Raw genomic sequence first — 25,757 nt, forward strand, 5'->3', positions numbered from 1 at the left:
ATATAGCAAAGAAAAACATGTTTTTTCCAACACTTTCAGTATTTTTTAGTTTATATAGCAAAAAATAAAAAACCCAGTAGTGATTAAATCCCACCAAAAGAAAGCTCTATTTGTGTGAAAAAAATTATATAAATTTTAATATAGGTACAGTGTTGCATGACTGAGCAATTTCCAGGTAAAATAGCTCAGTGTTAAATAGCAAAAAAAATGCCCTGGTCTTGAAAGGGTAAAACCTTCTGGAGGCCAAGTGGACACAGAGCAGTCTCTGCACAGGTATGTGGGTGGTTAACGCACTTCTTTAGTGCAGATTAACAACTTCCCGCCCAGCCTATAGTAAAATGACAGTCTGGTGAAACTTTCATCCCTTCTGTAGGGCATCATATGACTTCCTTCCCGGATCAGGTGTTACTGCACTGGTGACAGTATGTAAAATAAAATTGTGAAATTTTTTTTAAATTAATTTTTTTAAAAATTGACAAATTACAACTTCAAAAAACTTGCCATGCCTCTTGTGAAATACGTTGGACTGTCTACTTGCAAAAAGGGGTCATTTGGAGGATATCTGTACTGTTCTGACATTTTTGGACCTCAAGAAATTAGATTGGCCGTCAGTACTTCAGGATTGATCAATTTTCAGATATATCCCATAGTTTGTGAACTCTATAACTTTCCTACAGACTAAATAATGAACACTGATTTGGGTTATTTTCACCAAAGACATGTAGCAGAATACATCTTGGCCTAAATTTATGAAGAACAATTATTTATTTGCAAACTTTTATAACAGAAACAAAGAAACATGTTTTTTTTTTTTTTTTTTTCTTTCAAAATTTTCGGTCTTTTTTGTTAATTTTAGCAAAAAATAAATACCACCAAAAGAAAGCTCTAGTTGTGTGAACAAATTGATAACATTTTCGTTTGGGTACAGTGTTGCTTGACCACGCAATTGTTATTCAAAGTGTTAGGGCGCTGGAACCTGAAAATTGGCCTGGAAGGGAATTGGGTAAAAGTGTCCGGTTTTGAAGTGGTTAACCAAAGGCGCTGAAACTGCAGTGGTTATGCATTTCAAAATGTGTTTGAAGCTAGTAAAACCAATCAATGTTTCTTTATCAGAGGCTACCATTATGCTCTAACTTTTTTGTTTCCAGTCACAGTTCCTCGCAATTTCCAATTACTGGATGAGCTTGAAGAAGGGCAGAAGGGTGTTGGAGATGGTACAGTCAGCTGGGGCCTTGAAAATGATGAAGATATGACTCTTGCTAGATGGACAGGAATGATCATTGGACCCCCAAGAGTGAGCTGCCAACTGCTTTCCACAGCAGTTTTTTTTTCCTTTTCCTCTGATACAACTCTTTATTATAATAAAACGCCAGACAAAACAATCCTAATTAAGTTTTGGATAGTGTGGAAAAGGTGTAGAATCTGTCAGGTTTTTGCCATTTGTTCCTGATGAGCAGACATCCTTGCTTCACTGGGACAGGAAATCGAGGGACATCTTCCCAACACTGCAAGTGGTGTCAGTCGCATACCATACAGATAATTGCCCAATAGCTTCTGGGTGCTCAACTGGACTGGATGGTGCCATATGTAGACTTGTGGAAACTTTCACAAAACACATTTGTTGCAGAAAAAAATTGTGTTTTGACACCAGTAAGTAGGATATCCTCACCAGTGTCTGAAAAAGATGATTTTTTTTTCCATGCAACAAAGGTGTGGTAGAAATTTCTACATTTTTCCGCCACACAGATGACAATTAAAACCTGACCATTCCCACACTTCCCCACACAATCCCAAACTTAAAAAAAACAAACAATAAAAAAACTAAGCTGAACTACAAGTATATAAAAGTATTACTACAATCTTTGTGGTATGCGTTTGTGCCATCAACATGGACGTATGATTTCAGGATCCATGTATATTCTCAGGTCACCTAAAGCCTACGTTTAGCTAAAATAAAAAACATACAAATGAGTACAAGGGACATCATTTTAGTTAGTATGACGTGTGCCTTGTGCTGTTTCTTCTTTTAGCAGAAATCTTCCTCTGTCCTAGCCGCTGTAATGTTTTGGTGCAACGGAGATTAATACAACTATTGATTATAGAAGGGGGCTGAGGGGTGTTAGGACGGAGGAATATTTCTTGTAAAAGAAGAAAAGTTAGCACAAGGGATGCATCAAACGTATTGTAAGTGCTGAATTTTATGTTTTCAATTTTAACAAAACTTAGGCTTTAATGTGACTCTTGACAACTGCTTAAGAAAAAAAAAAAAAATCTCATACAGTTAAAAGGTTTGACAAATCTCACTGTATCTTCTTTCTTCCTCTTCTGACAATGAAATAGACTAATGCCCCTAACTTCCTCTGACTGCTGAGTAGGAGGGTCTGCCTACTATGAAGCCCAGGATTGCAAGGTTAAAGCACTGCAGCCACAGTACAGCTGTACCCTACCATGTGTTGTGGTATGCTGCAGGTCCTCCTATCAAATGAACAAGCTGCCATAGTGCAGTGTATGTTAACATAATGCATTTGTATGAGTGGACTCTAAATGTTTACCCTAAAGTGTATCTATATCCCCAAACCAAAAATGCAATAAATTGCAGCTTACAAATCCTTAAAATGTGACTACACCTTCTTCGCTGCTTTTGTTGAAAACACTGAGATTTATTATAGAAAACTGACCCTCTCACTGTGCATGCAATAAGTGGAAAGTTGCTGAAATGACCTGCCTCAATAACACAGAAGTGAACCCAGTTTGCAAAAATCCTTGCAACGTATTCCGTGGCCTTGAAAAAATGTTTGTCAGCAAACCTGAGTTTTTGTTTTAAGGCTACTTTCATGTTTATGCTTTTTGATGCATTGTGTGTGTACTGTCCATTTTACTGTTCCATCCTGATTGATGCAGCAAGCAAATGCCCCTAAAACGCCCATGTGTAAATAGAGCCCAAATATTACATTTGTAAACATGAGCACTGAATTGCGTAAACCACTGGTTTTGAAATAACCACTTTGAGCTCTTGCGTACAAGCCAGGTGAGTCCATTCAGCTTGACTGCCGGTATAATTTCTCAGCTCAGGTGCGCATACAGCCTGTCATTGACATGAATGTCTGTTCTCTACTGTACTAGTATATATGGTGGTGCTATCGTAAACAGGAGTAGAGCATGTCGGCATATGCAAAAACTAGGAACATTTTCTATTTTTTTTGCACATCACTATGTTGTTCTCTTGTTTTGATCGCACCGTCATATACACAAGTACAGCAGTGCCCAGCCATTCCTGTCATTGACAGGCTGTACACTGTTCTTGGGCCAAGCAAATACACCGGCAGTTACACAACTGGTTTTCCCGTGTACAGCAGGCCCATGTGCAAAAGACTTGTAAAGGCCCTGTAAGGCGACCGTGCCTAGTAATTTGTGCTCATGTGAGCACAGACTGAATTGACACATGGACATTATGTAAGCAGTGTTGATTGCTCATGGATAACATTTTTCAGTGAACAAGTAAAAATAACTTTATAAAACCTCGGAGAACGGTTAGATTTTCTGTCAGGCTTCAACCTGTTTTTATTAATGTAAAAATGGGTGGGCAAACTTCAGCCCAACTACAGCTCCCATCAGACCTCTGGAAGTCATGATTATAACTTTCAGGGTTTTGCGGTGCCTTTTGGAACTTGTAGTTCCATAACAGCTGGCAGGCTAGGGTTTGTCTACCCTTGTTTTAAACAATTACTGACATGAATTGGGGGGACAGTACAGTGTCATGATGAATGGTTGGTTGAATAGGCCTGATTAGGGGAGGAAAAATGATTTGCTGTAAATGAATTGACATAGAAGTGAAGTTAGACACTTAGCATGCAGTATGTTGTCTGAAAATGTCCCTTTTGGAAACTACCTGTAATGTACCACCTATGTGGAGTAATGGTGCAGTCATTCACTTTGTAATACATTGAGAGAGTCTGGTTTCAAAAGACTGAGATCCCTGGGGTAGCCCACTAGATGGCGATGTTCCTTTTTGTTACCTCCAGCACATGTCAAGGGACATTGGGAACATATGGATATCTACTAAACATCTCTATCAGTAGGATTACATTTGGGAGAAAAATGCCTTTTTTCTCTTTCTTGCTATTCTGTGTGTATTGAAAAAGCAGCTGTATGGCTGCAACATAAAAAAAAACAAAACAAAACACTGCACATGTATAAAACACAACAATGCGCATAACAAGTGTGCTCCGTCCGCTCCCGGACTCTGAAATAATACATTAGTGGCTGTTGTTTGGAGGGAAAAAACATGGGGGGGGAGAGCCTGGTCATGTGACCTTTTAAAATTCACATGACCGACTCTCCTCTAATCACAGAGCTCTCTCTGCTTTAAGCAGTGGGATCTCCATGGGACTAAGCCAGCTTCACACTGTTGCCCAATTTTTATGAACCGAATGGGAAACAGTATGGGGCACAGCCAGGCATAATGGAGAGTGGATAACAGTATGCTTTCTCTGTTATAAATGAGCCCCTAAATCTGATAACAGAATGGAGAGCATGTTTTCTGGAGGATGTTTGTGTTTAAAACTGAACTCCAGCCTTGTCTTCAGTGTTGTACAGGCTCCTCTCCTGTACTGAAATGGCTTACTCTGATTTACTGCACACAGTGAGCGTCTTAAAGTGTGTTTATTACAAGCTGCAACATATCAGATACAGCCCTTCCATGTTCCATGCCCCCACAGTGATTAAAAAAATAAATAAATTATACTCCAAAGTATGGCATGTAAAGGGAGTAATCTGTACTAGTTAATTGAATATCTTAAGGACGCAGGCTGAGTATTCATAGACCCTGGGTTATAGTGTGGTACTTTCATGTGATTGTACACTGGCAAAGCTTTTGAGGACAGAGTTCACTAAGAAATGGTCTGTCCCATTGGAAGACCCTGCTGTCTCAGTCTTAAATATCTCACTAAAAATTGAAGGTGTTCCTTCATTCAAAAATTTTTCTGATTAAAAAGTTTGAGATGCTCTTAAAGGGTTCTTACTCTGGCAGGCCTAGCTTTGCAATGCGCCATCACTGCCATTTCAGTCTGCGAAACCACAGCTAACTGGACTAGGGCAATGGACAACCAACATTATCCTGTATTCCAGGACTGTGTCTTAACTGAGCATCTACAGCAATTACCTTCTGCCTTGCATTTGTGTCCATGCTTTAGAACAAGTACTTTACAAGTACAACCACTTTAACCAGTTCCTGACCGCACTATAGCCAAAAAACGGCTACAGCGCGGTTGGCTAGTTTTGGGAGGGCGTCTATGGACTTCCTCCCAGAACCACCACCACCCCACTCGCATGCCGCCTGGGGCACGCACTGTGCTTGATTTGTGATCGATGTGTCCTTTGGACACAGCTGATCATATGACTAAGGAACAAGCCAATCACAGCCGCTTTTACCATGTGACCAGCTGTGTCTGATCACAGGGTAAATAGGAAATGCCTGTTATTGGCAGTCCTATCCTCATGAACTGTCACGGAGAGACGGTAAGTGACATTTCGCAAGGGGACATCTACACTAACCATCAGTGCCCTGATGATCAGTGTAGCCCCATCAGTGCGGCCAGTAGTGCCCTTCAGTTGAATCCATGCCCATCAGTGCTGCCTAACAGTGCCACATCAGTGTCCATCAGTGTAGGAGAAAAATTACATATTTACAAAACTTTTCCAGTGTCCAATCACTTGAAAGTTGCAGCCTATAACCCAGGGTCTATGAATATCCATCTTGGGTCCTGTATTAGGTTATAAGATATGGAATGATAAAATTTGCAAATCAAAATTTTTATTTTTTTTAAATTTTTTTTGCTTTTTTTATTGTTGTGTCAGTTTATCCCTGGGTAGAAAAGAGAGAGGAGAGAGGAAATCTCCCAAGCAGAGACACAGACCTGACCATTTTGAACTTCCACTCCTTTTCAGAAAGGGAAAAAAAATGGAACTGAAATCCCATTTTCAATGGGAGTAATGCTACAGTAACCACAAATTTCTTATGATTGATTTTAAATGTAAAAATGCTTTTATTTTTATTGTAGATTTTTTTTTCTTTTTCAGACAAATTATGAAAATAGAATATACAGCTTGAAAATAGAATGTGGACCTAAATACCCAGAAGCCCCTCCTACAGTTAGATTTGTAACAAAAATAAACATGAATGGAATAAATAATTCCAATGGCATGGTAAGTAAGGCATATTAAGTCTTTGTTGGCCTTAGGACTGTCATGTTTCTAAAAACATAAATAAAAATGACCCTGCAAATACTGTGGTTCAATTTGCCAGTCTCTACAATGTCCTGTAGTGATGTAGGGTCTGATGGATTGAATAACAGTTTGCAGTTTGGGATGCAGGCATTTGAAGCCCCAAAAAATGTCGTGAAGATTCTGCTGGTGGCAAAAAATAAAAGTGGAACTTAACCATTAGCCGCCCGGCCAATGGCCGTTTGGCGGCTTCAGAAGTGTCTCTGCACTCCGGGTGCACGCCATTTGGCGTGCTCCTGCACATGTGCCGTTTGCGCTAATGCAGAGCGGCGCAGCAGTGCGATCTGTCACCGGCTGTGCACCTCGGACACGGCCGATGACAGATCCGAGTACCGGCTCCCGTTGCTGGTACCATGTGACCTGCTGTGACCAATCACAGCAGGTCACATGACAGTTGTATACAATGGATGGCTTCATTCATGATGCCATCCATTGTATACTAGTGCCTAGCTGTGAATGGTCACAGCTAATCACATGCACATGTCATGTGATTAGCTGTGACCAAATCACAGCTAAGCACAAAATAAAAAAAAAAAAAAAAAAAGCTGAATGAATCGATTTCATTCAGGTAAATGCTTGCTTATAGCAAAGTAATTCTTTGCTATAAGCAAATTGTGTAAAAAAAAAATACTGACTATGGTAACATTGTACTACTTTGGCCATAGTAAAATATGAAAAAAAATCTTTAAAAAAATAAAAAAAAATGTAATAAAAAATTAAATATAATAAAAAAATTAAAAAAAATATATATATTTTTTTTTTCATACTGTCACCAGTCAGTGTCCCTGTTCACCGCCATGCCAGTTATATGATGACGCTGTACTGCACTGGTGACAGTATGTAAAAAAAAAAAAAAATAGTGAAAATAATTTTTTTAATTTTTTAATTTTCCGAAAAATGACAAAAAAATACAACTTCAAAAAACTCGCCATGCCTCTTATGAAGTACGTCGGACTGTCTACTCTGCAAAAAGGGGTCATTTGGGGATATCTGTACTATTCTGACATTCTTGGACCTCAAGAAATTAGATTGGCTGTCAGTACTTCAGGATTGATCAATATTCAGATCTATACCATAGTTTGTGAACTCTATAACTTTCCTACAAACTAAAAAATACATCCTAATTTGGGTTATTTTCACCAAAGACATGTAGCAGAATACATCTCGGCCTAAATTTATGAAGAACAATTATTTATTTGTAAACTTTTATAACAGAAACAAAGAATGTGTTTTTTTTTTTCAAAATTTTTGGTATTTTTTTTGTTAATTTAGCAAAAAATAAAAACCCCAGCGGTGATTAAATACCACCAAAAGAAAGCTCTAGTTGTGTGAAGAAAATGATAAAATTTTAGTTTGGGTACAGTGTTGTATGACCGCGCAATTGTCATTCAAAGTGTGAGAGCGCTGAAACCTGAAAAATGGCCTGGGCAGGAAGGTGTAAAATTGCACGGTATTGAAACGGTTAAAGTTCACCTTTTTACAAAAAATAATAAATGCAATTTTTTTTTTTTTTTTTTTTTTTTTTGCAGGTAAAAAGTACATTTAATATTTTTAGTTTCTGGAGCCTCTAAAGCATTGCAGCAGTGCCATGCAGGTCTCCTGCAGACCTGTTAGCATATTTGTGTGCCTGTACATCCTGTACGGGCAAGCCGATACTTGCTTTCAGGAAGACTAAATTAACTACCATGGCGTTCCACAGCACCGTGGTAGTTCGTTGAAAACTACAAGCTTACAGTCGCAGAATACTGGAAATGAGTGACACAGCTGGGCAGGTGAAGCCCCGCACATCCGTGTGTTTTTTTTTGTTTTTTTTTTAAATTGTGACAGCTAGTGGGGAGTAGAAGATCTGCCTGCTAGCTGTCACATTGGGGAGCGGGCAGGAGCAGAATCCAGTTCGTTCGTAACATGTTACACCCTGAATATGGGTCTAACATGTTACAAAAGGTGAACTTATCCTTTAACCCACCAATTTACCTGTTTCCATAAACCATTACTTTCAAGGCATTCCTTGAATGAGAGTACACGCTAGGTGTAAAAAAAATTAATCATAAACTATTCAATGCAATAATAAAACCTTATCCACCTGTGTGTGCAAATTATATCAAGTGTTGAAACGTCTGTGACCAATGATCCTATAATTTTTCCAACACACAAATGGCCATAAATCTTTGATAATATAAAAAATAAAACCGTGTCCAAAATGTCTATAAATCCATGAAAACTCTTTTTGTATTTCTGAGTCTGCATGTGTCGATTAATCCTGGAAGCCTTGAGACCTTTTACCACCATTTATAGCCCTTATCCTGTCTTTAAAAGGGATATGCATGTAAGACCTACAGTAGTTGTTGAAATAATTTTTTTTTTTCAGGTGAGAGAATACCCATGTGAATGGTGGTAGTACTCACTGGAACACAATTACTAGAGTTTTCACCACTTGTGGAAAACGCTAAAGGATTAAAGTAGTATTATAGGCAAAACGTTTTGTTTGTTTGTTTTTTTTGGACACAGTGGAAATGAATTAGAACACCTGTCAAATTTTTACTGCTGTCTGTGCCGCCATTAGGGAGATTCACCCTCTTTATCTGTCCTGTTTCTATGGGACAAGAAGTGAAGGTTTATATCCCCAATGGGAAACATGTTGGCAAACAAAATTGACGGGTTACAACCCTCCCTTACTCTGTCCAAAATAAAAAAAAAATAAAAAAATTGCTTGTAGTTCTACTTTAAACATTAATGGTTTGAGGTGTGCGTGTGTGTTGCTGCGTGTGTGTTTGTTTTTGTTTTTTTTTTTTTTTTTTTTTTTTTTGTGCTTGGAGTTAACATAGAGTTATGGACATTTGTGTGTTGGAAAGACAAAATCGTTGAACACATACATGGGGTAAAGAAAACAATCGCCCCCTTTTTTTTTATTAAGAAAAGAAAAAAAAAATTTGCTTTTGCTTGATAACACAAATTGCTAATCGACCAGTCACATGGTAGCAATTCAATGCATTAAGGCATGTAGACATGATGAAGACAACTTGCTCAAGTTCAAACTAAGCATCAGAATGGGGAAGAAAGGGGATATAAGTGACTTTGAACGTGGCATGGTTATTGGTGCCAGACATTCTAGTGTGAGTGTTTCAAAACTGCTGATCTACTAGATTTTCACGCACAATCATCTCTATGGCTTACAGAGCATGGTCCGAAAAAGAGAAAATATCCAGAGTGCGGCAGTTGTGTGGGCGAAAAATGCCTTGTTGATGTAAGAGATCAGGAGAATGGGCAGACTTGTTGCTGTGACATTCAGATGGTAGGGTCAGAATTTGGCATTAACAACATGAAAGCATAGATCCATCCTGCCTTGTATCATTGGTTCAGGCTGGTGGTGGTAGTGTAATGGTGTGGGGGTATTTTCTTGGCACTAGCAAGGTGTACCTAATAAATTGGCCATTGAGCATATAACATCCAAGTGAAAGACGTAACACTAACATGAGAACACCAAAATTTAGAAAAACAAAAACAGAATCACAGAGTTGGAAAAAGGATCACCCCCTTCCTAAAAATGACTGGTAACCTCAATCAGCTGTAGCTAATCACCTTCTCATTAGCGCACAAAGCCATTTGACTTTCAGCTGTGGTCCTGGTCCCTGGTTGTACATCTGAAGGAAACAATCAACTATGGGTGGAAAGGCACTGTAAAAAGATCTCCAGGATAAGGTTGTGGACAAGGCACAAGTCAGAGTTGAATAAAAAAAATATTCAAAGGCTTTATCAATGCTTGGAAGCACAGTGAAGTCTATTATTAAATAGTGGAAGGTATTTGGTACAACATAGACCCTCCCTGGATCAGGAGGTTGCTCCAAACTGGATGAAAGAGCCAAGAGGAAACTGGTCAGAGAGGCTACAAAGAGGCCTACAGCAACTCTGTAGTAGTTGCAAGAATTTATGACACGGTGGTCATTGTGTGAATGTGACAACAATATCACAAATTCTTCACAAATATGGCTTGTATTGGAGGGTTGCAAGAAAAAAAACCACTCAAGAAAGGTCACATGCAGTCACTGCTGAGCTTTGCCAAAAAGCATCTTGGAGATTCTAAGGCCACATGGAAAAAGGTGTTATAGTCAGATGAGACTAAAATTGAATTATTTGTCCTCAACACTAAACGATATGTCTGGCAGCAATCCAATCCAGCTCACTATCCAAATAACCATTCTTACAGTAAAGTTTGGATGTGGTAATATCTTGTTATGGGGATGTTTCTCTGCAGCAGGGACTGGAGTACTTGTCAGGATAGAAGGAAAAATGGATAGGGTAAAATGCAGTCAAATTCTTAATCTGCCCTCTGCCAGAAAGTTGTCAATGGGAAGAAAGTTTACCTTCCAACATGACAATGACCCGAAGCACTCAGCAAAAATGACCACACAGTGGTTGAAGGAGAAAAAGGCGAATGTCCTTGCATGGCCTAGTCAGAGCCCAGACTTAAACCCCATTGACAATCTGTTGAATGACTGACTTGAAGACTGCACTCCACAACGGTCACCATCAAATTTAAATGAACTTGAGCAGTTCGGCAAAGAAGAGTGGGCAAATGTTGCAAAGTTAGAAGAGACATGGCACAAGAGACTAAAGGCTGTAATTAAAGCAAAAGTTGGTTCAACAAAGTACAGACACAAGTGGGTGATCCTTTTTCCTGCTCAGTGATTCTGGGTTTTTTTGTTTTTTGTTTTTTTCTAACATGGTGTTCTATCCTTCACTTGGATGTTATATGTTGCACTGAGTAAGTACAGCTGGATAAAACAAAAACTGTGTCTGTCTTCATTTCAGGCTGCAAAGCAATAAAATTATTATTTTAAAGGGGGGTGATTTTTGTTTTTCATACCCACTGTACATGTTTGAACACTTGATATTATTTGCACACACAGGTAGATAATGTTTATCATTACATTTGATTGTTTTTTATGAACTTTTTGCACTATACTGGTTTTATTTATAAAACTAATTTTAGTGCTGCATTCATTTTTTCACAAATTTAAGTGCTCAAGTAGAAGACTTTTTCACTTTTATGCTTAACATCACAGTGTACACAAAATTTCACATGTTACCCTTGAATAAGTGTTACAATTATGTGGCTCTCATCTGAACTGTCCAACTGTCATATAGCTGGTGTCAAAGCTGATCACATGTGCAGCACTATTGCAACTACAGATCAAACAGAAACTTAGATGTGCAAGGATAGTATGATTTAGTTTCACTGTAAATTATTCTGCAGGGTATGTGTTTTTTTATTCTTTAAAAAAGTGACTCCTTTATAATACTAACATTTGGGACGATATGTTTCCTTTTACAAATTTTGGAAAGTGTGCTTTGGTTGGAGCAAGACACAGTTGTATATAAATATTTCTTCAAATAATTTGTGTGTGTATAAATATACAAAATATCTCCTTAGAGTTCTCAATCTCATGTACTGCTTCTCTCTGTCCTGTCCTCCTGTTTATTTAAAGTGACATTCCAGTCATATCCTAGCCTAAATCTACTTCCCGCCCCCAGGACCATCTACCCTGTAAAAGGAAAGATGTCTATACTTGCCTATTCTAAAGCTAGTCCGGACACATGACTGGCTTCCAGCGCCAGCTTCAGTGTAGAGGGAGAGCTGACAAGTGCTATGCCATAGTAAGCCTATGGGTAACATCACTCAGGTACTGCAGCTATTGTCAATGCCTCTCCTCTACACTGAATACTGAATCCGGTGCTGGGACCCTCCATTGTGACCAGACCAGAGCGTCTTCAGAATAGGTAAGTATAGGCATCTTTTCTTTAAAATGTTGATAGAATAGTCTTGGAACAGGGCTGGGAGTAGATATTGGGGTTGATTTACTAAAGGCAAATGGTCTGTGTACTGCAAGTGCACTTGCTCTAGATCTGAGGAGAAGCTCTGAAATGAAGGGAAGCTCTGCTGATTTCTATCATACAATCATGTGCAAGTAAAAATGCAGTTTTAGTATTAAAAACAAAGTGAAGCTTTACCTCATTTACTAAACTCTGGAGCAACTGCACTTTCAGTGCACTGTAGCTTTGCCTTTAATAAATCAACCCCATAGTCTTAGGGTATGACTAGAAAATCACTTTATTAACTGATGCAAGATTGAGAGAAAAAGAGTTACCTTATGTAATAAGGTCGTACAAAGTGCGCAAACTCAGAGGATGGCCAGGCAAAAAGTAAAATTGGCCACTGATATACTGATGCTTTTCCAGAAATGTAGTTAGTGTCACTAAAGGCAAAACTTTTTTTCATTTTGGATGGTGTAAGAGAGGGTTATACCCTCTTTCTTTTTTCATGTTTCCCGTTGTGGAGATATCCCTTCACTTTCTGTCCCATACCCAGATTGGAAGTGGGAGGAGATCGCTCCAAAGTGAGGACATCCTGGGTTGTCACCAGAACCAGTGTTTCCATTAGAAGGTTTCTCCTCTTTCAGTTCTGATGTCAACCCAAAATTTGGGGTTTTTTTTGCTTTCAGAGATGGTAAATGGGACAAATAGGGTTAATCTCCCTATCTGGGGCACAGACAGTGGTAAACTCACAGATAATCCCTCTCCGCTCTACCCAAAACTTAGAAAGAAGAAAAAAAGTTTTGCCTTTAGTGACACTTTCAAGTAAAAAAATTTTGCTTTGTGTGCCTTGATCTGATTTTTTAAATTGGTATATTAAGAGACACATAATGATGTACTCAGGTACACAGGAGACAGGATGCTGGCAAAGAAAAGCTGTAAGGACAGCCTGCTATAAGCCTTCCCAGCCCTACCATGCCTGAGTTCTATGAGAATATACATATTTTTTTTTTCTCCTGATAGTAGGAAAACCTCTATTTATTTTTTTTAAAAAAAAGCTTTCTTCTAGCTAGTGTCTTCTGTTGCTGCAGTGCCAGAGTGTCTCCTTTTGCAGTTTTCCAGATCTTTTCACTCCATTGCCACAGAAGCCATACCTAGAATCCTGTCCAGAGAAAATAGCGAGGCAAGCCTGTATCCTTGGGCTGTGCTGTAGGTGCTTGCATAGGCACCTGTGTGCAATTTGTGAGTTTGAAGCAAAGTGTTTTACAGGTCCAGGGGCACAGTGCATTTGTCTTGTGGAACTTTGTCCTTGACAACTCTTTGGGGAGTGTGTTCATCAGTGGGATGAAAACTAAGGGAAGTGGCATGTTCCCTGAGCTTTTCCTCTCCATATTAAAACTGGTGCTCTCACTATCTTCTAATTTGGCCGCTTTGAGTCTTTGGCCCTCCTCCTGTGCATATCCTTTCCCATTGGCTCACTGCACATGCATGTGCCATTTCCTGGTGTGCATGATCCTCCACAATCCTCCAGAATATACTCGTGGGCCTCCTGCTGCTTTACAGTGGCCTTGCCACAAACCGCTTTAACCCTTCCCGCTCCAGTAGCGGTTTGTGAATACACCTTGAGGGCAATACTTCACTTGCCTTATATTGCAGATACTAAGCACAAAATCAGTGTTCCCAGGGGCCTTGCAGCTTGCCATACTTTGTCAGAGCAGGGAGGGGTCATGAAGTGTTCTGCCTCAAGGACCAGACACAAATGGTCCATACATTGTTTTACCTACCTGATTGGATAGAGTAAATAGGGATTAGAACAACTCAGGTATTTGTTGCTGTCTGTGCACCCTTAAAGGAGATTTATTCTCTCTATTTGTCCATCATTGGAGGAGAAGGAAAAGAAGGTCTCTGTTAAGCAATTACACATCAACACAAGGGACACATCTCACTGAATGTAATATCCTTTTGTACTTTATTTTTTTTTTTATTACTTTTTAAGTAAACTCAGGCTGTAATTAAAGTCCTTACTGTGGACCTTGCCATTTCCCGTGTTAAGACTAACTATCCCTATAAAAGACATTCTGGTGTTTTAACGACCCCATGAATTGAAGGCTGGAAGCCCTTTTAAAAGTCTTATTCTCCCCTGCAGCCCTAACCTACAGTTACTGCCTTTTTGTGGTCATCTGGTCCCAGAACATTCCAGATGTCTTGGTCCAAAGTATTGTATGCAGAAGCAGCTACAAGATGATTTTTTTTTTTTTCTGCCTCTACCCAACTTTCTAGCATCCCTACAAAGATTGGTGTACCTTCACGCTGCTCTTGGCGAAGCTCCTCTCTCAAGGTATCATAGCCATTGTCCCAGAAAAGCAAAGGTTACAGGGGTTTTAGTCAAACCTGTTCACTGTTCCTGAAGCCAGGGGGGACAGCCGCCCTTTTGTGGCTCTCAGGGAAAGCTCTCAACTTTCTTTAGGTATGAAAATTTAGCCTGGATTGTTTCCCTCCATCCCAGATAACTTCTAGCCTCTGTGAACATCAAGGATGCCTACTTGCAAGTCCCCATCTTCCTGTGTGCATCAATGCTACATGCATTTTGCAGGGGGCACCAGCATTTTCATTTTGTTTCCCTTTTCTTTAGTCTGCACCTCTGGTTTTCAAAGCGCTAGCCCCTGTTCCTGATCTGCTTCACACTCAGGGCATTTCCACAGTGGGATATCTGCACAAACATCTTCAGAGACTGGCATATTCTGTCAGCTAACATATTTTTTGCACTGTGCAGACCCTACAGAAGTTTAAGTGATTTTCTAAATCTCTAGAGGTTCATTCTAGAACAGTCTCATAGTTTTGAAGTATCTAAGCCTGGTCTTGGATATGGCCCTGTCCAGGGTTTTCATTCCACGGGGCATACTCCAGACTGTCCACTCCATGTTCAAGCTCTGTTGTCCGGGAGCCAACCAACCTTCTGTTTTTGCATGAGGGTCCTTTTTAGCCTTCACATTGTACTCCTTGGTGGCTCTGTGGGATCGGTTCAACTTGATCTATGCTTTTCCTCCTCTAAAACCCCTTTGGTGCAATGAGAATCGCTGGACTGCCCTTCATCTCGATTCTGCAGACTCTCCATGAGCCCACCAAGACCGTCCAGATGTTCAATCCCAGGGACCAGTTTACCACTTTTTAGTTTTTGATTACTGGCTTTCACAGCTTGTCTGTTGAAGCCCAGGTCATCAAGGATAGGGGCTTTTCTGAGTCGGCTATCCATATAATTTTAAAGGCTAGGAAATTGACTATCAAAATCTACTGCTACACCTGGATAGCGATTTCTCATTGTGCAGGGCAAGAAAATACTCTGAGGGACGAATCCTGTCTTTTGAAAATCCTAGTATGGTGAAAACGCTGTACTTTGCTCGTCCCCCAACTGCCAAGCCCCCCCAACCCCCCCCCCCACACACACACACACACACACACACACCTCTCAGCCTGGTTCTGTTGGTCCTCTTTGAACCTCCTCTGTCTTACTTACAATGTTGCCTTCCTCATTAACATAACCTCTGCACGGCGAGTTTGAGTAAGAGCCCTTTCTTGTCCTCCACAGATGCAAGGTTTTCTTGAGGCCCAAGGCCTCCCTTCTTGCCAAGCTGGTTTCTTCTTTTCACCTTAACCAGTAACTTTGTTTTCCCTGCTTTTCGTCATGCTTGTTGACATTCCAAGGAGGTTTCCCTCAATTATCTGGATGTGGCATGGACTTTTCATCTATCTCTCTCCGCTACAGCTCCTCTTAGGCAGTCTGAATGTGTGTAATTTTTGAGGGTTCTCATAGGGTCACTTCAGTTCTCATTCCACTGTCATCAGGTGGATTTGACAACTGTAACTTATAGATTTAAGGATAAGTTTCTACCTTTTTCTGTTAAAGCACACTCTACCAGATCTATAGGTGCTTCTTGGGTTTTTCAGCATCAGGATTTTTAAGGCTGCCACCTGGTCTTCTGTTCACACGTTTAAGTTTTATCAAGTAGTGTGCATTCGTGTGTTAGATGATGCCAATTTTGATTGTTTATTTTATAGATGAATTTCAGGTATGGATTTACCATGCAGCACCATGTGATCTGGTGCCCACAGACAGTGCTTGCAATCTGTGTTTAGGGTGTGTTTTAAATGTACTGGAATCCGCAGTGTGTTTTGAACTCTGCAGGAAATGCGCTCTGAACCCTGCTTTCTTGCTCCTTGTTCTGGTGTTTAGCTCTTAGATCTATATTTAACATCTTCAACTTGGAAGCGGAAGATTGCTTTAAAAGCTTCATCAAAGCTGTTCAAGCTTGCTCAAAAATTTACATTTGATTTGCAGAAACTTGTTGCACACATTTCTCTACTATAAACTCTGCAAATATTGGTATTGCTGTGTGCCTTTTTGTTAAACATGCTTGATTTTGCACGTATGTACAAAGGCCTGTTTCACACATGCTTCAGCAGTGTGAACAGCAAGCTTTTATTAAACATTTGCAGAGCTTTTCACAAGCTATGTTAGGGCTGTGATTGTACCATTCAGCTCCCATTTGTAAATGTCAGTTCCTGTTGAAAATGTTAAACACAGATCCTAATGGGAGTTCTAATCGCCACTTTAAACAACCTGCTAGCAGGCTTCAACACTTCTTGAAACTTGTTGAAAACCTACTGAAGTCTGCTTGTTAAAGTGACAATCAGCACTTCCAATAGGATCTGTGTATAACATTCTCAACAGGAACTGAAGGACACTTTAACCACTTTACTACTGTGCTATAGCTGAATAATGGCTAGATTGCGATAGTCCAGTTCTGGAGGGGCCTCATATGACGTCCTCCCAGAACGCTCCCCCAGCAGTGTGCACTCAGCACTGTCTGTGATCGCTGTGTCCAATCACAGCTGACCACTGTGTAAATACACTTGCCGTTTATTGGCAGTACTTCCTCATGCTATTACAGCTTGAGGAAAGTACTGCCGGTAATCAATAACTGTTGAAGCAGACATCTGCACTGATAATTTGTGCCCTGATTATCAATGCAGCCCCAAAAGTGCCCATCAGTGCTGCCAATATGTGCCCTTCAGTGCTACTTATTGGTGCCCTTCATTACCACCCATCAATGCCTCATAGCAGTGCCTCCTCATCAATGCCCACCAGTGCCGTCTCATCAGTGCAGCCTCATCAATGATCGTGAAGGAGAAAAATTGCCTGTTTGTAAAATTTTATAATAGGCCCCCCCCCAAAAAAGTTCACGCTCTTAATTTATTTATAGTGCAAAAAATAAAATGCCCAGTAGTGATTAATTACCACCAAAAGAAAGCTCTGTTTGTGTGGAAAAAAAAAAGGGTAAAATTTCACATGGGTACAGTGTTGCATGACTGTGCAATTGTCATTCAAAGTGCAAAAGCGCTGAAAGCTGAAAATTGGCCTGGGCGGGAAGGGGGAAAAAGTGCCCAGTGGACAAGTGGTTAAAGACTTGGCGAAAGCAGCTTAAAGCTTGTCGAAAGCTTTGCAAACGCTTGCTGAATGCTTCGTAAAAGCTTGTTGTTCACACAGAAGCCCATGGGAAAAATGTCTAAAACCACTAATGTCTTAATTGTGTTATTCTCTTATATAACACTTACTCTTTGGTGAAATAACAATATATATAATTATGATTTTATTTTTTTTATTTTTAGGTGGATTCACGAAGCATACCTGTTTTAGCCAAGTGGCAATGTTCATATAGCATTAAAATTGTTCTCCAAGAACTTAGACGCATGATGATGTCCAAAGAAAATATGAAGCTTCCGCAGCCTCCGGAAGGACAAACTTACAACAATTAATTGATCTGGGAATGTTTCAGTACTTCTTCCTAGCCCCCCTCCACGAATTTTAGAAAGGCCTGCAATGTCTAATATTGCATGCCTCTGCCTCTCCAGCTCTGAGAGGGGAACCCCTTTCAGCCCCGACAAACCTAAACTGGGCACAATTTGCACATGAATTCTCATTGTTGGCTTGGACTCCCAGTTTTGACTCCCATTGGTCATGGACATATTATGCAACAGATATGTTGCAGTCCAACCTCCATACACCTGCACAGGAACACATAGGAGTATAGAGGTTGTAATGAAGTGATTTTGCTTCTTTTCTTGTTGTAATTTTGCTTGATTGTTGGGATTCACACCTTCTGGGCATTTTATTTTCTTAAAAAGTAGCAGTTCATGTTTTCAAATTTATTCTTTTTTTTGTTTTTTGTTTTTACGTGTGTTACATTGTCATAAATAAATCTAGGCCTATAGCAATTGACTCCTAAATGATATTTGAATGTACTTTAGGAAAAAAAATGGCTTCCAGTACTTAAAGCCCCGGTGTTTCAGAAAGTATCATTCAGAGAGATGTTTTCCAAGTTACAGAGCTGGGTGAACAACTGAGTACAGAGTGTAATCCTATGCTGTAAGCTGTAGCATCCAATCGTACATCAACTTGGAAAGTCAGGATAACAAAACTTTTTTAATCAAGTTTGGGGTAACTGCTTTCCTCCCTTTCCTTCTCTATCCCATATATAGCTTACACTTGTGACCTCTTATCAGCTGGTGACCTTCACTAGCCATGGCCTATGTTGCCTCCAGTGGTTTTGCTGATCTACTCATTGTGATGTTGTACTGCTCCTGTTTGGCCTTTCGGCATAGGACCTAATAAAGAAGTCTTCAGAGTGATGGCCTCTCAATTAGGGTCCATGTTTTCCTTTAAAGCTGATCATACACGGGCATGTCTGCGTTCCCATATTTTTCTTTCTTGGCAATGGTTGTCCGATACAGTATTAGTTTTGGCAAACCATGGTGATAGTGAAATCTGACTGGTACAGTTGCTTTGACACCTGGAAATATAATGTACAAATATTCTAAGGGATACTGGTTGTATGTGAACCTTTATGAACGTGTTGATGTGTTCCTCATATCGCATCATCCAGCTTAGCCAAATTCTTCCCATGAATAAGGGTGTTCCCTAAATAGAGCTATTGGCATAATGTGTCCAAAAATTACCTGTCTTGGCCAAAGATTGGTCATGTATGCACAATTAGTGCAACTAAACTATTGACGTTTGATTTTGTTGCTGTGGGATAATGCACATCTTTGCTCTTTGCACCATGTTAAAACCAGACACACCAGTGTGCATCTTGGACAACTGAGTTCTCCCTCATAAAGTAATGTGACTTTTGTATGTAAACTATAAAACCACTTTACTACATTTTACACCCTGGCCTGCATGTCCTTTTTAGGCAAACACATGAATGATAAATTGGTACCATTTACTTTAAGTAAATATTCATAGAAATTCACAAAAATGTTTATTACAATTTTTTCCAGTTTCCACTTTTTTGTGTATGTGGCCCAGCCTTGCATTCTGGTTCACTGGTTTTGATATTTTCACTGCACAGGCTATAATTTAAACTTGCTGTCACAAACTATTAATATGTAATAACCCAGAATGACTGTTCGGTGTAATGCATTTAATGTTTGCAAGTACTGGTAGGTATTTAATGGTGGTAAGTATAGCCAACTTTTAAACTATAATTTGCAAGAACCTTCAGTGCCTGAACATGCATTCCTGAATTGTCCAAGTATGCATGCTTTGTGCACATATACTCCTAGTACCAACAAAACCTTGGTAGGGAGCAAGTTACTGGCCGGAAAATGTCAGACCGCTCAGTTCTTTCGCTGAGTCCAGTTGATTACTGAGTGTTCACATGGATTGTAAAGTGCAACTGATTTATCATTTATTCCAGATACAGCCCAAATCAGATGGATCATGTGATTGTTTGCCTGTTGGCAAATTAGCTCACACACTGGCATGGTAATGGCTGATTGATTGTTAAGCAGTTCAAAGTTATAACCAGAATTATTACTTAGATCTACAAAACGCCTTTTCAGCCATTTCACCTAAAGTCACAATTTTATAGAGAAACAAAAACCTCAGCAGTTCTCAAAGGGAACTACTTTTGGTATCCCTCTTTCTAAGGAATTTGCAGTAACCTCATTTGCCTCAAAATGTGCCAAGGTTTAATAATTAACAGCATGAGGTTAAGCTCTGTTTGCCTGAAGGCAATGGGGTTGATTTACTAAAACTGGAGATTGGTTTCTGTGCAGCTGCACCAGGTTTGTACAATCAGCTTCCAGTTATTTTTATCAAAGCTTAATTGAACAAGCTGAATTTGGAAGCTGATTGGCTACCATGCACAGCTGCACCAGATTTAGCACTCTCGAGTTTCAGTAAATCTACCCCAATGTGTCTTAAAGGTTTGAAATCCAAATGACGTATATTCACCCTGCTTGGACAAGGAAATCACATCGCTGACGTAGATGATGCTTTGAATACAGAGGTGTTTTATTTGTTTAAGTGTCATAGAACAGGTTAGAAGACCTAGTTGTGTCCAGGTTTGGTCTTGCTCACAGTATTTCTGACAAAGGGAAGGGGGGTGGTTCTGTAAAGCAGCTCCTGTCTTAGTACCGGTCACAGCAGTAGAGAGAGCTGGATTGTGGGTTGGATCAGTATTTCACCGAATGCAGCCTGTCAGTTTCCTAGGAGCCACAAGCATTGTTTTGGAAAGTGGTACTTTGTGTCTCGCTGCAATAATGTTCAGGTCCCTAGTGAATTGAAGGTAAAATTACATACAAAATGACATTTGACAGGTTTACTTCCATGTAACTTACAGAATAATTTGTTTACATTTGTTCCAATCAACTGCATTCAAGTTATAGTACTGCAGACATATATGAATAGGATATAGATAATGTGAATCTGAGGTCACAGAGGGGTGGTTCAGTTAAGCAGCTCTTGTTTGTTAGTTTGTACCTGTCACAACAGTAGAGTTTTGTGGGTTAGACCTGTGTTCCGGAGAATGCAGCCTGTCAGTTTCCTGGGAACCTGTAGTGTTGTTTTGACATAAAGCAGTTGGGTTGATTTACTAAAACTGGAGCACTCAGAATCCGGTGCAGTTGTGCTTGTAGCCAATAAGCTTCTAACTTCAGCTTTTTCGATTTAAGCTTTGACAAAAAAATTGGAAGCTGATTGGTTTCTATGCAGAGCTACACCAGATTTTGTGTACTCATTGTTTGTAAATCAACCCCTTTGTGTCTAACTGCAATAATGTTCAGGTCCTCATTAAAAAGGAGTTTAAAATATATTAAATGGCTTGTGACAGGATTACTTCCATGTAACAAACAGAAAAATTTGTTTACAGCCTTTGTTCCAATTAACTGCATTCAAATTATAGTACCGCAGACGTATATGAAGAGGATATAGATAATGTGAATCTGAGGTCGCAGCTAGTCTAACCGTGTAATAAAATGTTAAAAGCATGTGGTTTGTTTGTTTTGTTGTTCAGTTGAAAGAAAATGAAATCTCTTAAAAGAAAACTTGTAATCAAAGATTTCTAGGTTGTCTCATTGCACTCTCCTTTTGAAAATGCTAGTTGCATGGGTTTTTAATCCAAAAACTACATGACATTCACTGATGCAGGACACAAAATCAGATCAGGATCCCTGACTTTACTAGTTGCATGCTTGATCCGGGTCAGTGACTCATGGGGATTTATTTACTAAAGCTGGAGAGTCCAAAATCAGACTCCCTTCTGCATAGAAACCAATCCGCTTCTAACCTCAGCTTGTTCAATGAAGCTTTGGCAATGAAACCTGGAAGCTGGTTGGTTTCTATGCAGAAGGGAGTCTGATTTTGGACTCTCCAGCTTTAGTAAATAAACCCCATGGTGTCGAGGCTACAGAAAACAAATGAACTTGGGTTTTCAGTAGGAGATCAGCAATGACTGTTTGATCGAAAAAAAAAAAAAAATATATATATATATATATATATATATATATATATATATATATATATATATATATATATATATATATATATATATATATATATATATAAATTTTTTTTTTCCATTAGCATCTGCTATTAGTAGATCTATGCCCCAATATGTTGGTTCTTAATACTTCATTTCTACTTTGAGCAGGCTATTTCTAATCGCTGTGGTTACAGTGAAAGGTTTTATAGAAATGAGAGAGGCCTTGCATCTGGTCCTTTCTCATTTTTCATTCTGGCTCTGTTTGCATCCATCCTGATCCTATGCAGGTACTGTGGTGTGGAGCAATTGAACACCCAGCTGTGTCTGCAGTGTTATGGCAGTAGTGACATCCTCTAAGAGAGCAGCATGGGGTATGGAAATGAACACAAAAGTAAATTACTGCTGAGCACCACCAACACCAAAGATGAGACATTTCTCTTTTCACTGCCATTGGCGGGTTTTTTTTTTTCTCCCACCACACACTTTTTTTTACTTCCCCTGACCACCAGTTCTTGGGCATTCTGTTGCTTTCTATAAGGCTAGGGCTTTCATTCTCCCACTGAGCACCAATTCTGGGAAATTAATGACTTCGGTAACCATCAAAACAGGAGTATTTTTTTTTTCTTCTAATGACCACTAATGGTGGGGCATGTTTACTTTAACTGCCAAAGTTGGCATTTTTTTCTCTTTTTGATACATGGCATTTTTCTGACTGTTTTCACTAAGATAATTTTTTGCTTGCAAATCTCTGATCTCCAAGCATGGCTAAACAGAAAAACACTTAAATGACATACTTGTATTTTAGCTTAGTGATGTGAACTTGCATTCTGCATATAGAAATGAGATGCTAATGGAAAATCCACCATGCTGGTAATCTAGTGAAGCAGGATCTATATCCGCTCTATTGATGAGCCTGGAGAATATTTGTTCCACCTGACCTATTGGTGGCCTAGTTAAAAGAAAAGAAGGATCCCCATTGCTTAGCTGATGGCATACAATAGGCATTCTGCTTTTACTGTTACAGCATGTTTCAGAGACAGCTTCTCCAGTTATTGACATAAAAAAACTCAACACATCTTGATGGTTGAAAACAGCAGAAAAATACAAACATTTTATAGTAACAAACATTTTATAGTAATAGCAAAGCAATGAAAGGACCGAGCACATTCTTTGCCTGTAAACCATAAAGACAAGTAAGTGACCATAGTAATAGAAGGAATATTCCCTACTATAAGAAGTCAGATGTCTGGGTTCTTAAGGCTTTGCAGATAATCTTTATTCCTATGGAAAAACTTAGTGTATTTAACCAAATCTAGTATCCCTAAAATTCATCCAAATAGATGTATCAAGGGGCTTTCAGTGCACGTTGTATTGTTTGACTGCCAGGTAGCAAGACACCAGCAAATCGGATATAAACAATTTAAGTTTTGGTCTAATAGTTATACTCTTGCATATTTTTTTTTTCCTCTTGAGGGTGCCATTGTTTTGTGGGTTTTTTTTTTTAGCATTTTTGCCAAATTTCCCATGGTGTTCAGTTGCTGTTTGTTGCGTTGCTTCAGGTAAAGGTTAATGACTAGTTGTTACACTATACAGTGCTTTTAAATCACAATGTGCAATATACCTGTTTCCAATAATTTGAAAACACAGTGATAATTATCTTGTATAACAATATTAATATGCTTTAAGTGCAGCTCTAAAAATTCCATAATATTAAGGAATGTCCTTTTGTGTTTAAAGTGCCTTGTGCAACAAATATTAATCTTCAGTGCTTCACACCACCCCAGTGCTCTGCCACCACTACAGCAGCATATATGCTCACATTCAAAAGTGTATTCTGCAGTATAATCAACTTCCTTCTTCAGGCATGTCAGTCACCTGACACGGGGATACTGCAACACACAGGAACTGGTTACAGATTGGTCGGACACTGGGAACAAAGATCACAAGGACAATACTGAAAAACACTTGCGAATACGCTGAGGAACACAGGGGGCCCAGCTGCTGGCTTTGCTTGAACACTGAGGAACCCACATGCATGCTAGCCCTTTAAGACGGTTACCTCTGTTTTTGGCTGGAAGCCAGCCGCTGCACTCAGGCAGAAGGACCCAGTGCTGGAGAGAGGACCTGATAGGCTTGAGGAATGGAGACGGATGCTAATTGGACAAATATAGAGTGTTTAAACCTAGGTGCATGGCAGAATGCACTTTTGGTTGTAAGGGTTGTGGTACAATATGCTCTTTTAGTAAAAAGTTTTACACTATTGGAGATTCGCTCCTTTTTTTTTTTTTATGATGTTCTTGGAGAAACTAAGGCATCATGTTGTCCTTGGAGATCTGATCCCTCAAGGGGTTAAGGCGCATATTGATCTGCTTTAAGTTGGGGGGGGGGGGGGTCAAGATATTTTAGTGAGTTTTTTTTCCCCCGAGTGGTGGTGGAGCACTGTGATGATGTGCAGTACTGAAGATTAAAATTTGTTGCACAATATATGCACAAGGCACTTTCTTATACAAAGGACTTTCCTTAGTATTATGGACACTTTTTTTATTGAAAATAACTTTTTATAGAAGCTCTTTAACCACTTCCAGACCGGACACTTTTACCCCCTTCCTGACCAGGGCGATTTTCAGCTTTCAGCGCTATCACACTTTGAATGACAATTGCGCAGTCATGCAACACTGTACCCAAATTAATTTTTTACCATTTTTTTGAGACGGATAAAGCTTTATTTTGGTGGTATTTATTCACCACTGGGATTTTTATTTTTTTTGCTATGTAATGAAAAAGTCCAAATATTTTGAACAAAAGTGTTTTTTTTTATAAAATTTTGCAAATAAATAATATTTCATCATACATCTTTGCCAAAATGTATTCCGTTATCTTTTTAGCAAAAAAACAAAAAAAAAACAAATTGGTTTATAACCAAAAATTATAATTTTTAAACTTTTTTTACATTTTTATTTTATTTTTTTATATTTTTTATTTATTATTTTTTTTACATACTGTCACCCTAGCAGTACAGTGTCACCATGGTGACAATATACTACTTGTGGGGGGTGATGATTTTTTATTTTACTGATTGCTTTTATACCCATATAGGATGTAAAAGCAATCATTTCTCTTTCTCTCTGTGTGCATTCCTGCACTCATTGAGAAATACTGAGTGAGCTGTGATTGGTCACAGCTTGTCACATGGTACAAGGCTGTTGTGAATAGCCTTGTACCATGTGACCTCTGTGATCATTCACAGATTTCACACATCGTAAGCAATGATGTCACAAATGACATCTTGCTTACTACTTTGCATGTGATCACTGATTGGCCAATCAGTGATCACATGATCGGGACCTCGTACAGAGGTCCCGTCCGACGATCGGTGTTTCACTGTGTCCGGATCACGGTGCTGCGCGCTCCCAGGGAGCGCGCACAAGCAGGGTGCGGGGAGGCCGTTCATAAACGGCCACCTGACCCTGTACTGCCACTGTCCGGCCGTTTATATACAACGGCCGGTCGGGAAGTGGTTAAAGGCATAATAATCTTGTTACATATGATATATACCAATTTTAAATATCACTATTTTCAATAATTTGAAACTGGTGTATTGCATGCTGTGGTTAAGAGCTCTGTATATTGTAAGATCTAATTTGAACACACATTGTTTTATACTGCACATAATTTTTTTTCCTTTTTTTTTTTTTTACTGAGTGTGTGAATTTGATATAGTTAAATGTTAACTATTGGAACATATTGGTCACATCCAACCTTCTCCATGATGATCTCCATCATCCATGGGCTGTCCTTTGGGTGACAGTATTGCCAGAGAATTGTTTGTCATTCTAATGT

At 39.3% G+C, this 25,757-nt stretch overlaps 1 protein-coding gene across 2 annotated transcripts in view; it reads left to right on the forward strand.

Annotated features, from left to right (window-relative positions):
- The window catches only part of UBE2V2 (ubiquitin conjugating enzyme E2 V2), a 50,078-nt gene that overhangs the window by 12,430 nt on the left and 11,891 nt on the right, over positions 1–25,757 (forward strand). The window contains exons 2-4 of one of the 2 annotated variants that reach the window (XM_089678404.1): positions 1,149–1,294; positions 6,079–6,204; positions 17,761–21,423. In XM_089678404.1, coding sequence (XP_089534530.1) covers positions 1,149–1,294; positions 6,079–6,204; positions 17,761–17,907 — 419 coding nt within the window. In that variant the 3' untranslated portion in view covers positions 17,908–21,423. Of the gene's footprint in view, positions 1–1,148; positions 1,295–6,078; positions 6,205–17,760; positions 21,424–25,757 lie in introns of those variants that run through there. The other variant, XM_089678405.1, reaches the window with a different exon arrangement.

The sequence above is a fragment of the Staurois parvus genome, unplaced genomic scaffold, assembly GCF_062004578.1.
Source record: "Staurois parvus isolate SC_StPar_1 unplaced genomic scaffold, SC_StPar_1.0 ptg000205l, whole genome shotgun sequence".
Classification (NCBI taxonomy): domain Eukaryota; kingdom Metazoa; phylum Chordata; class Amphibia; order Anura; family Ranidae; genus Staurois; species Staurois parvus.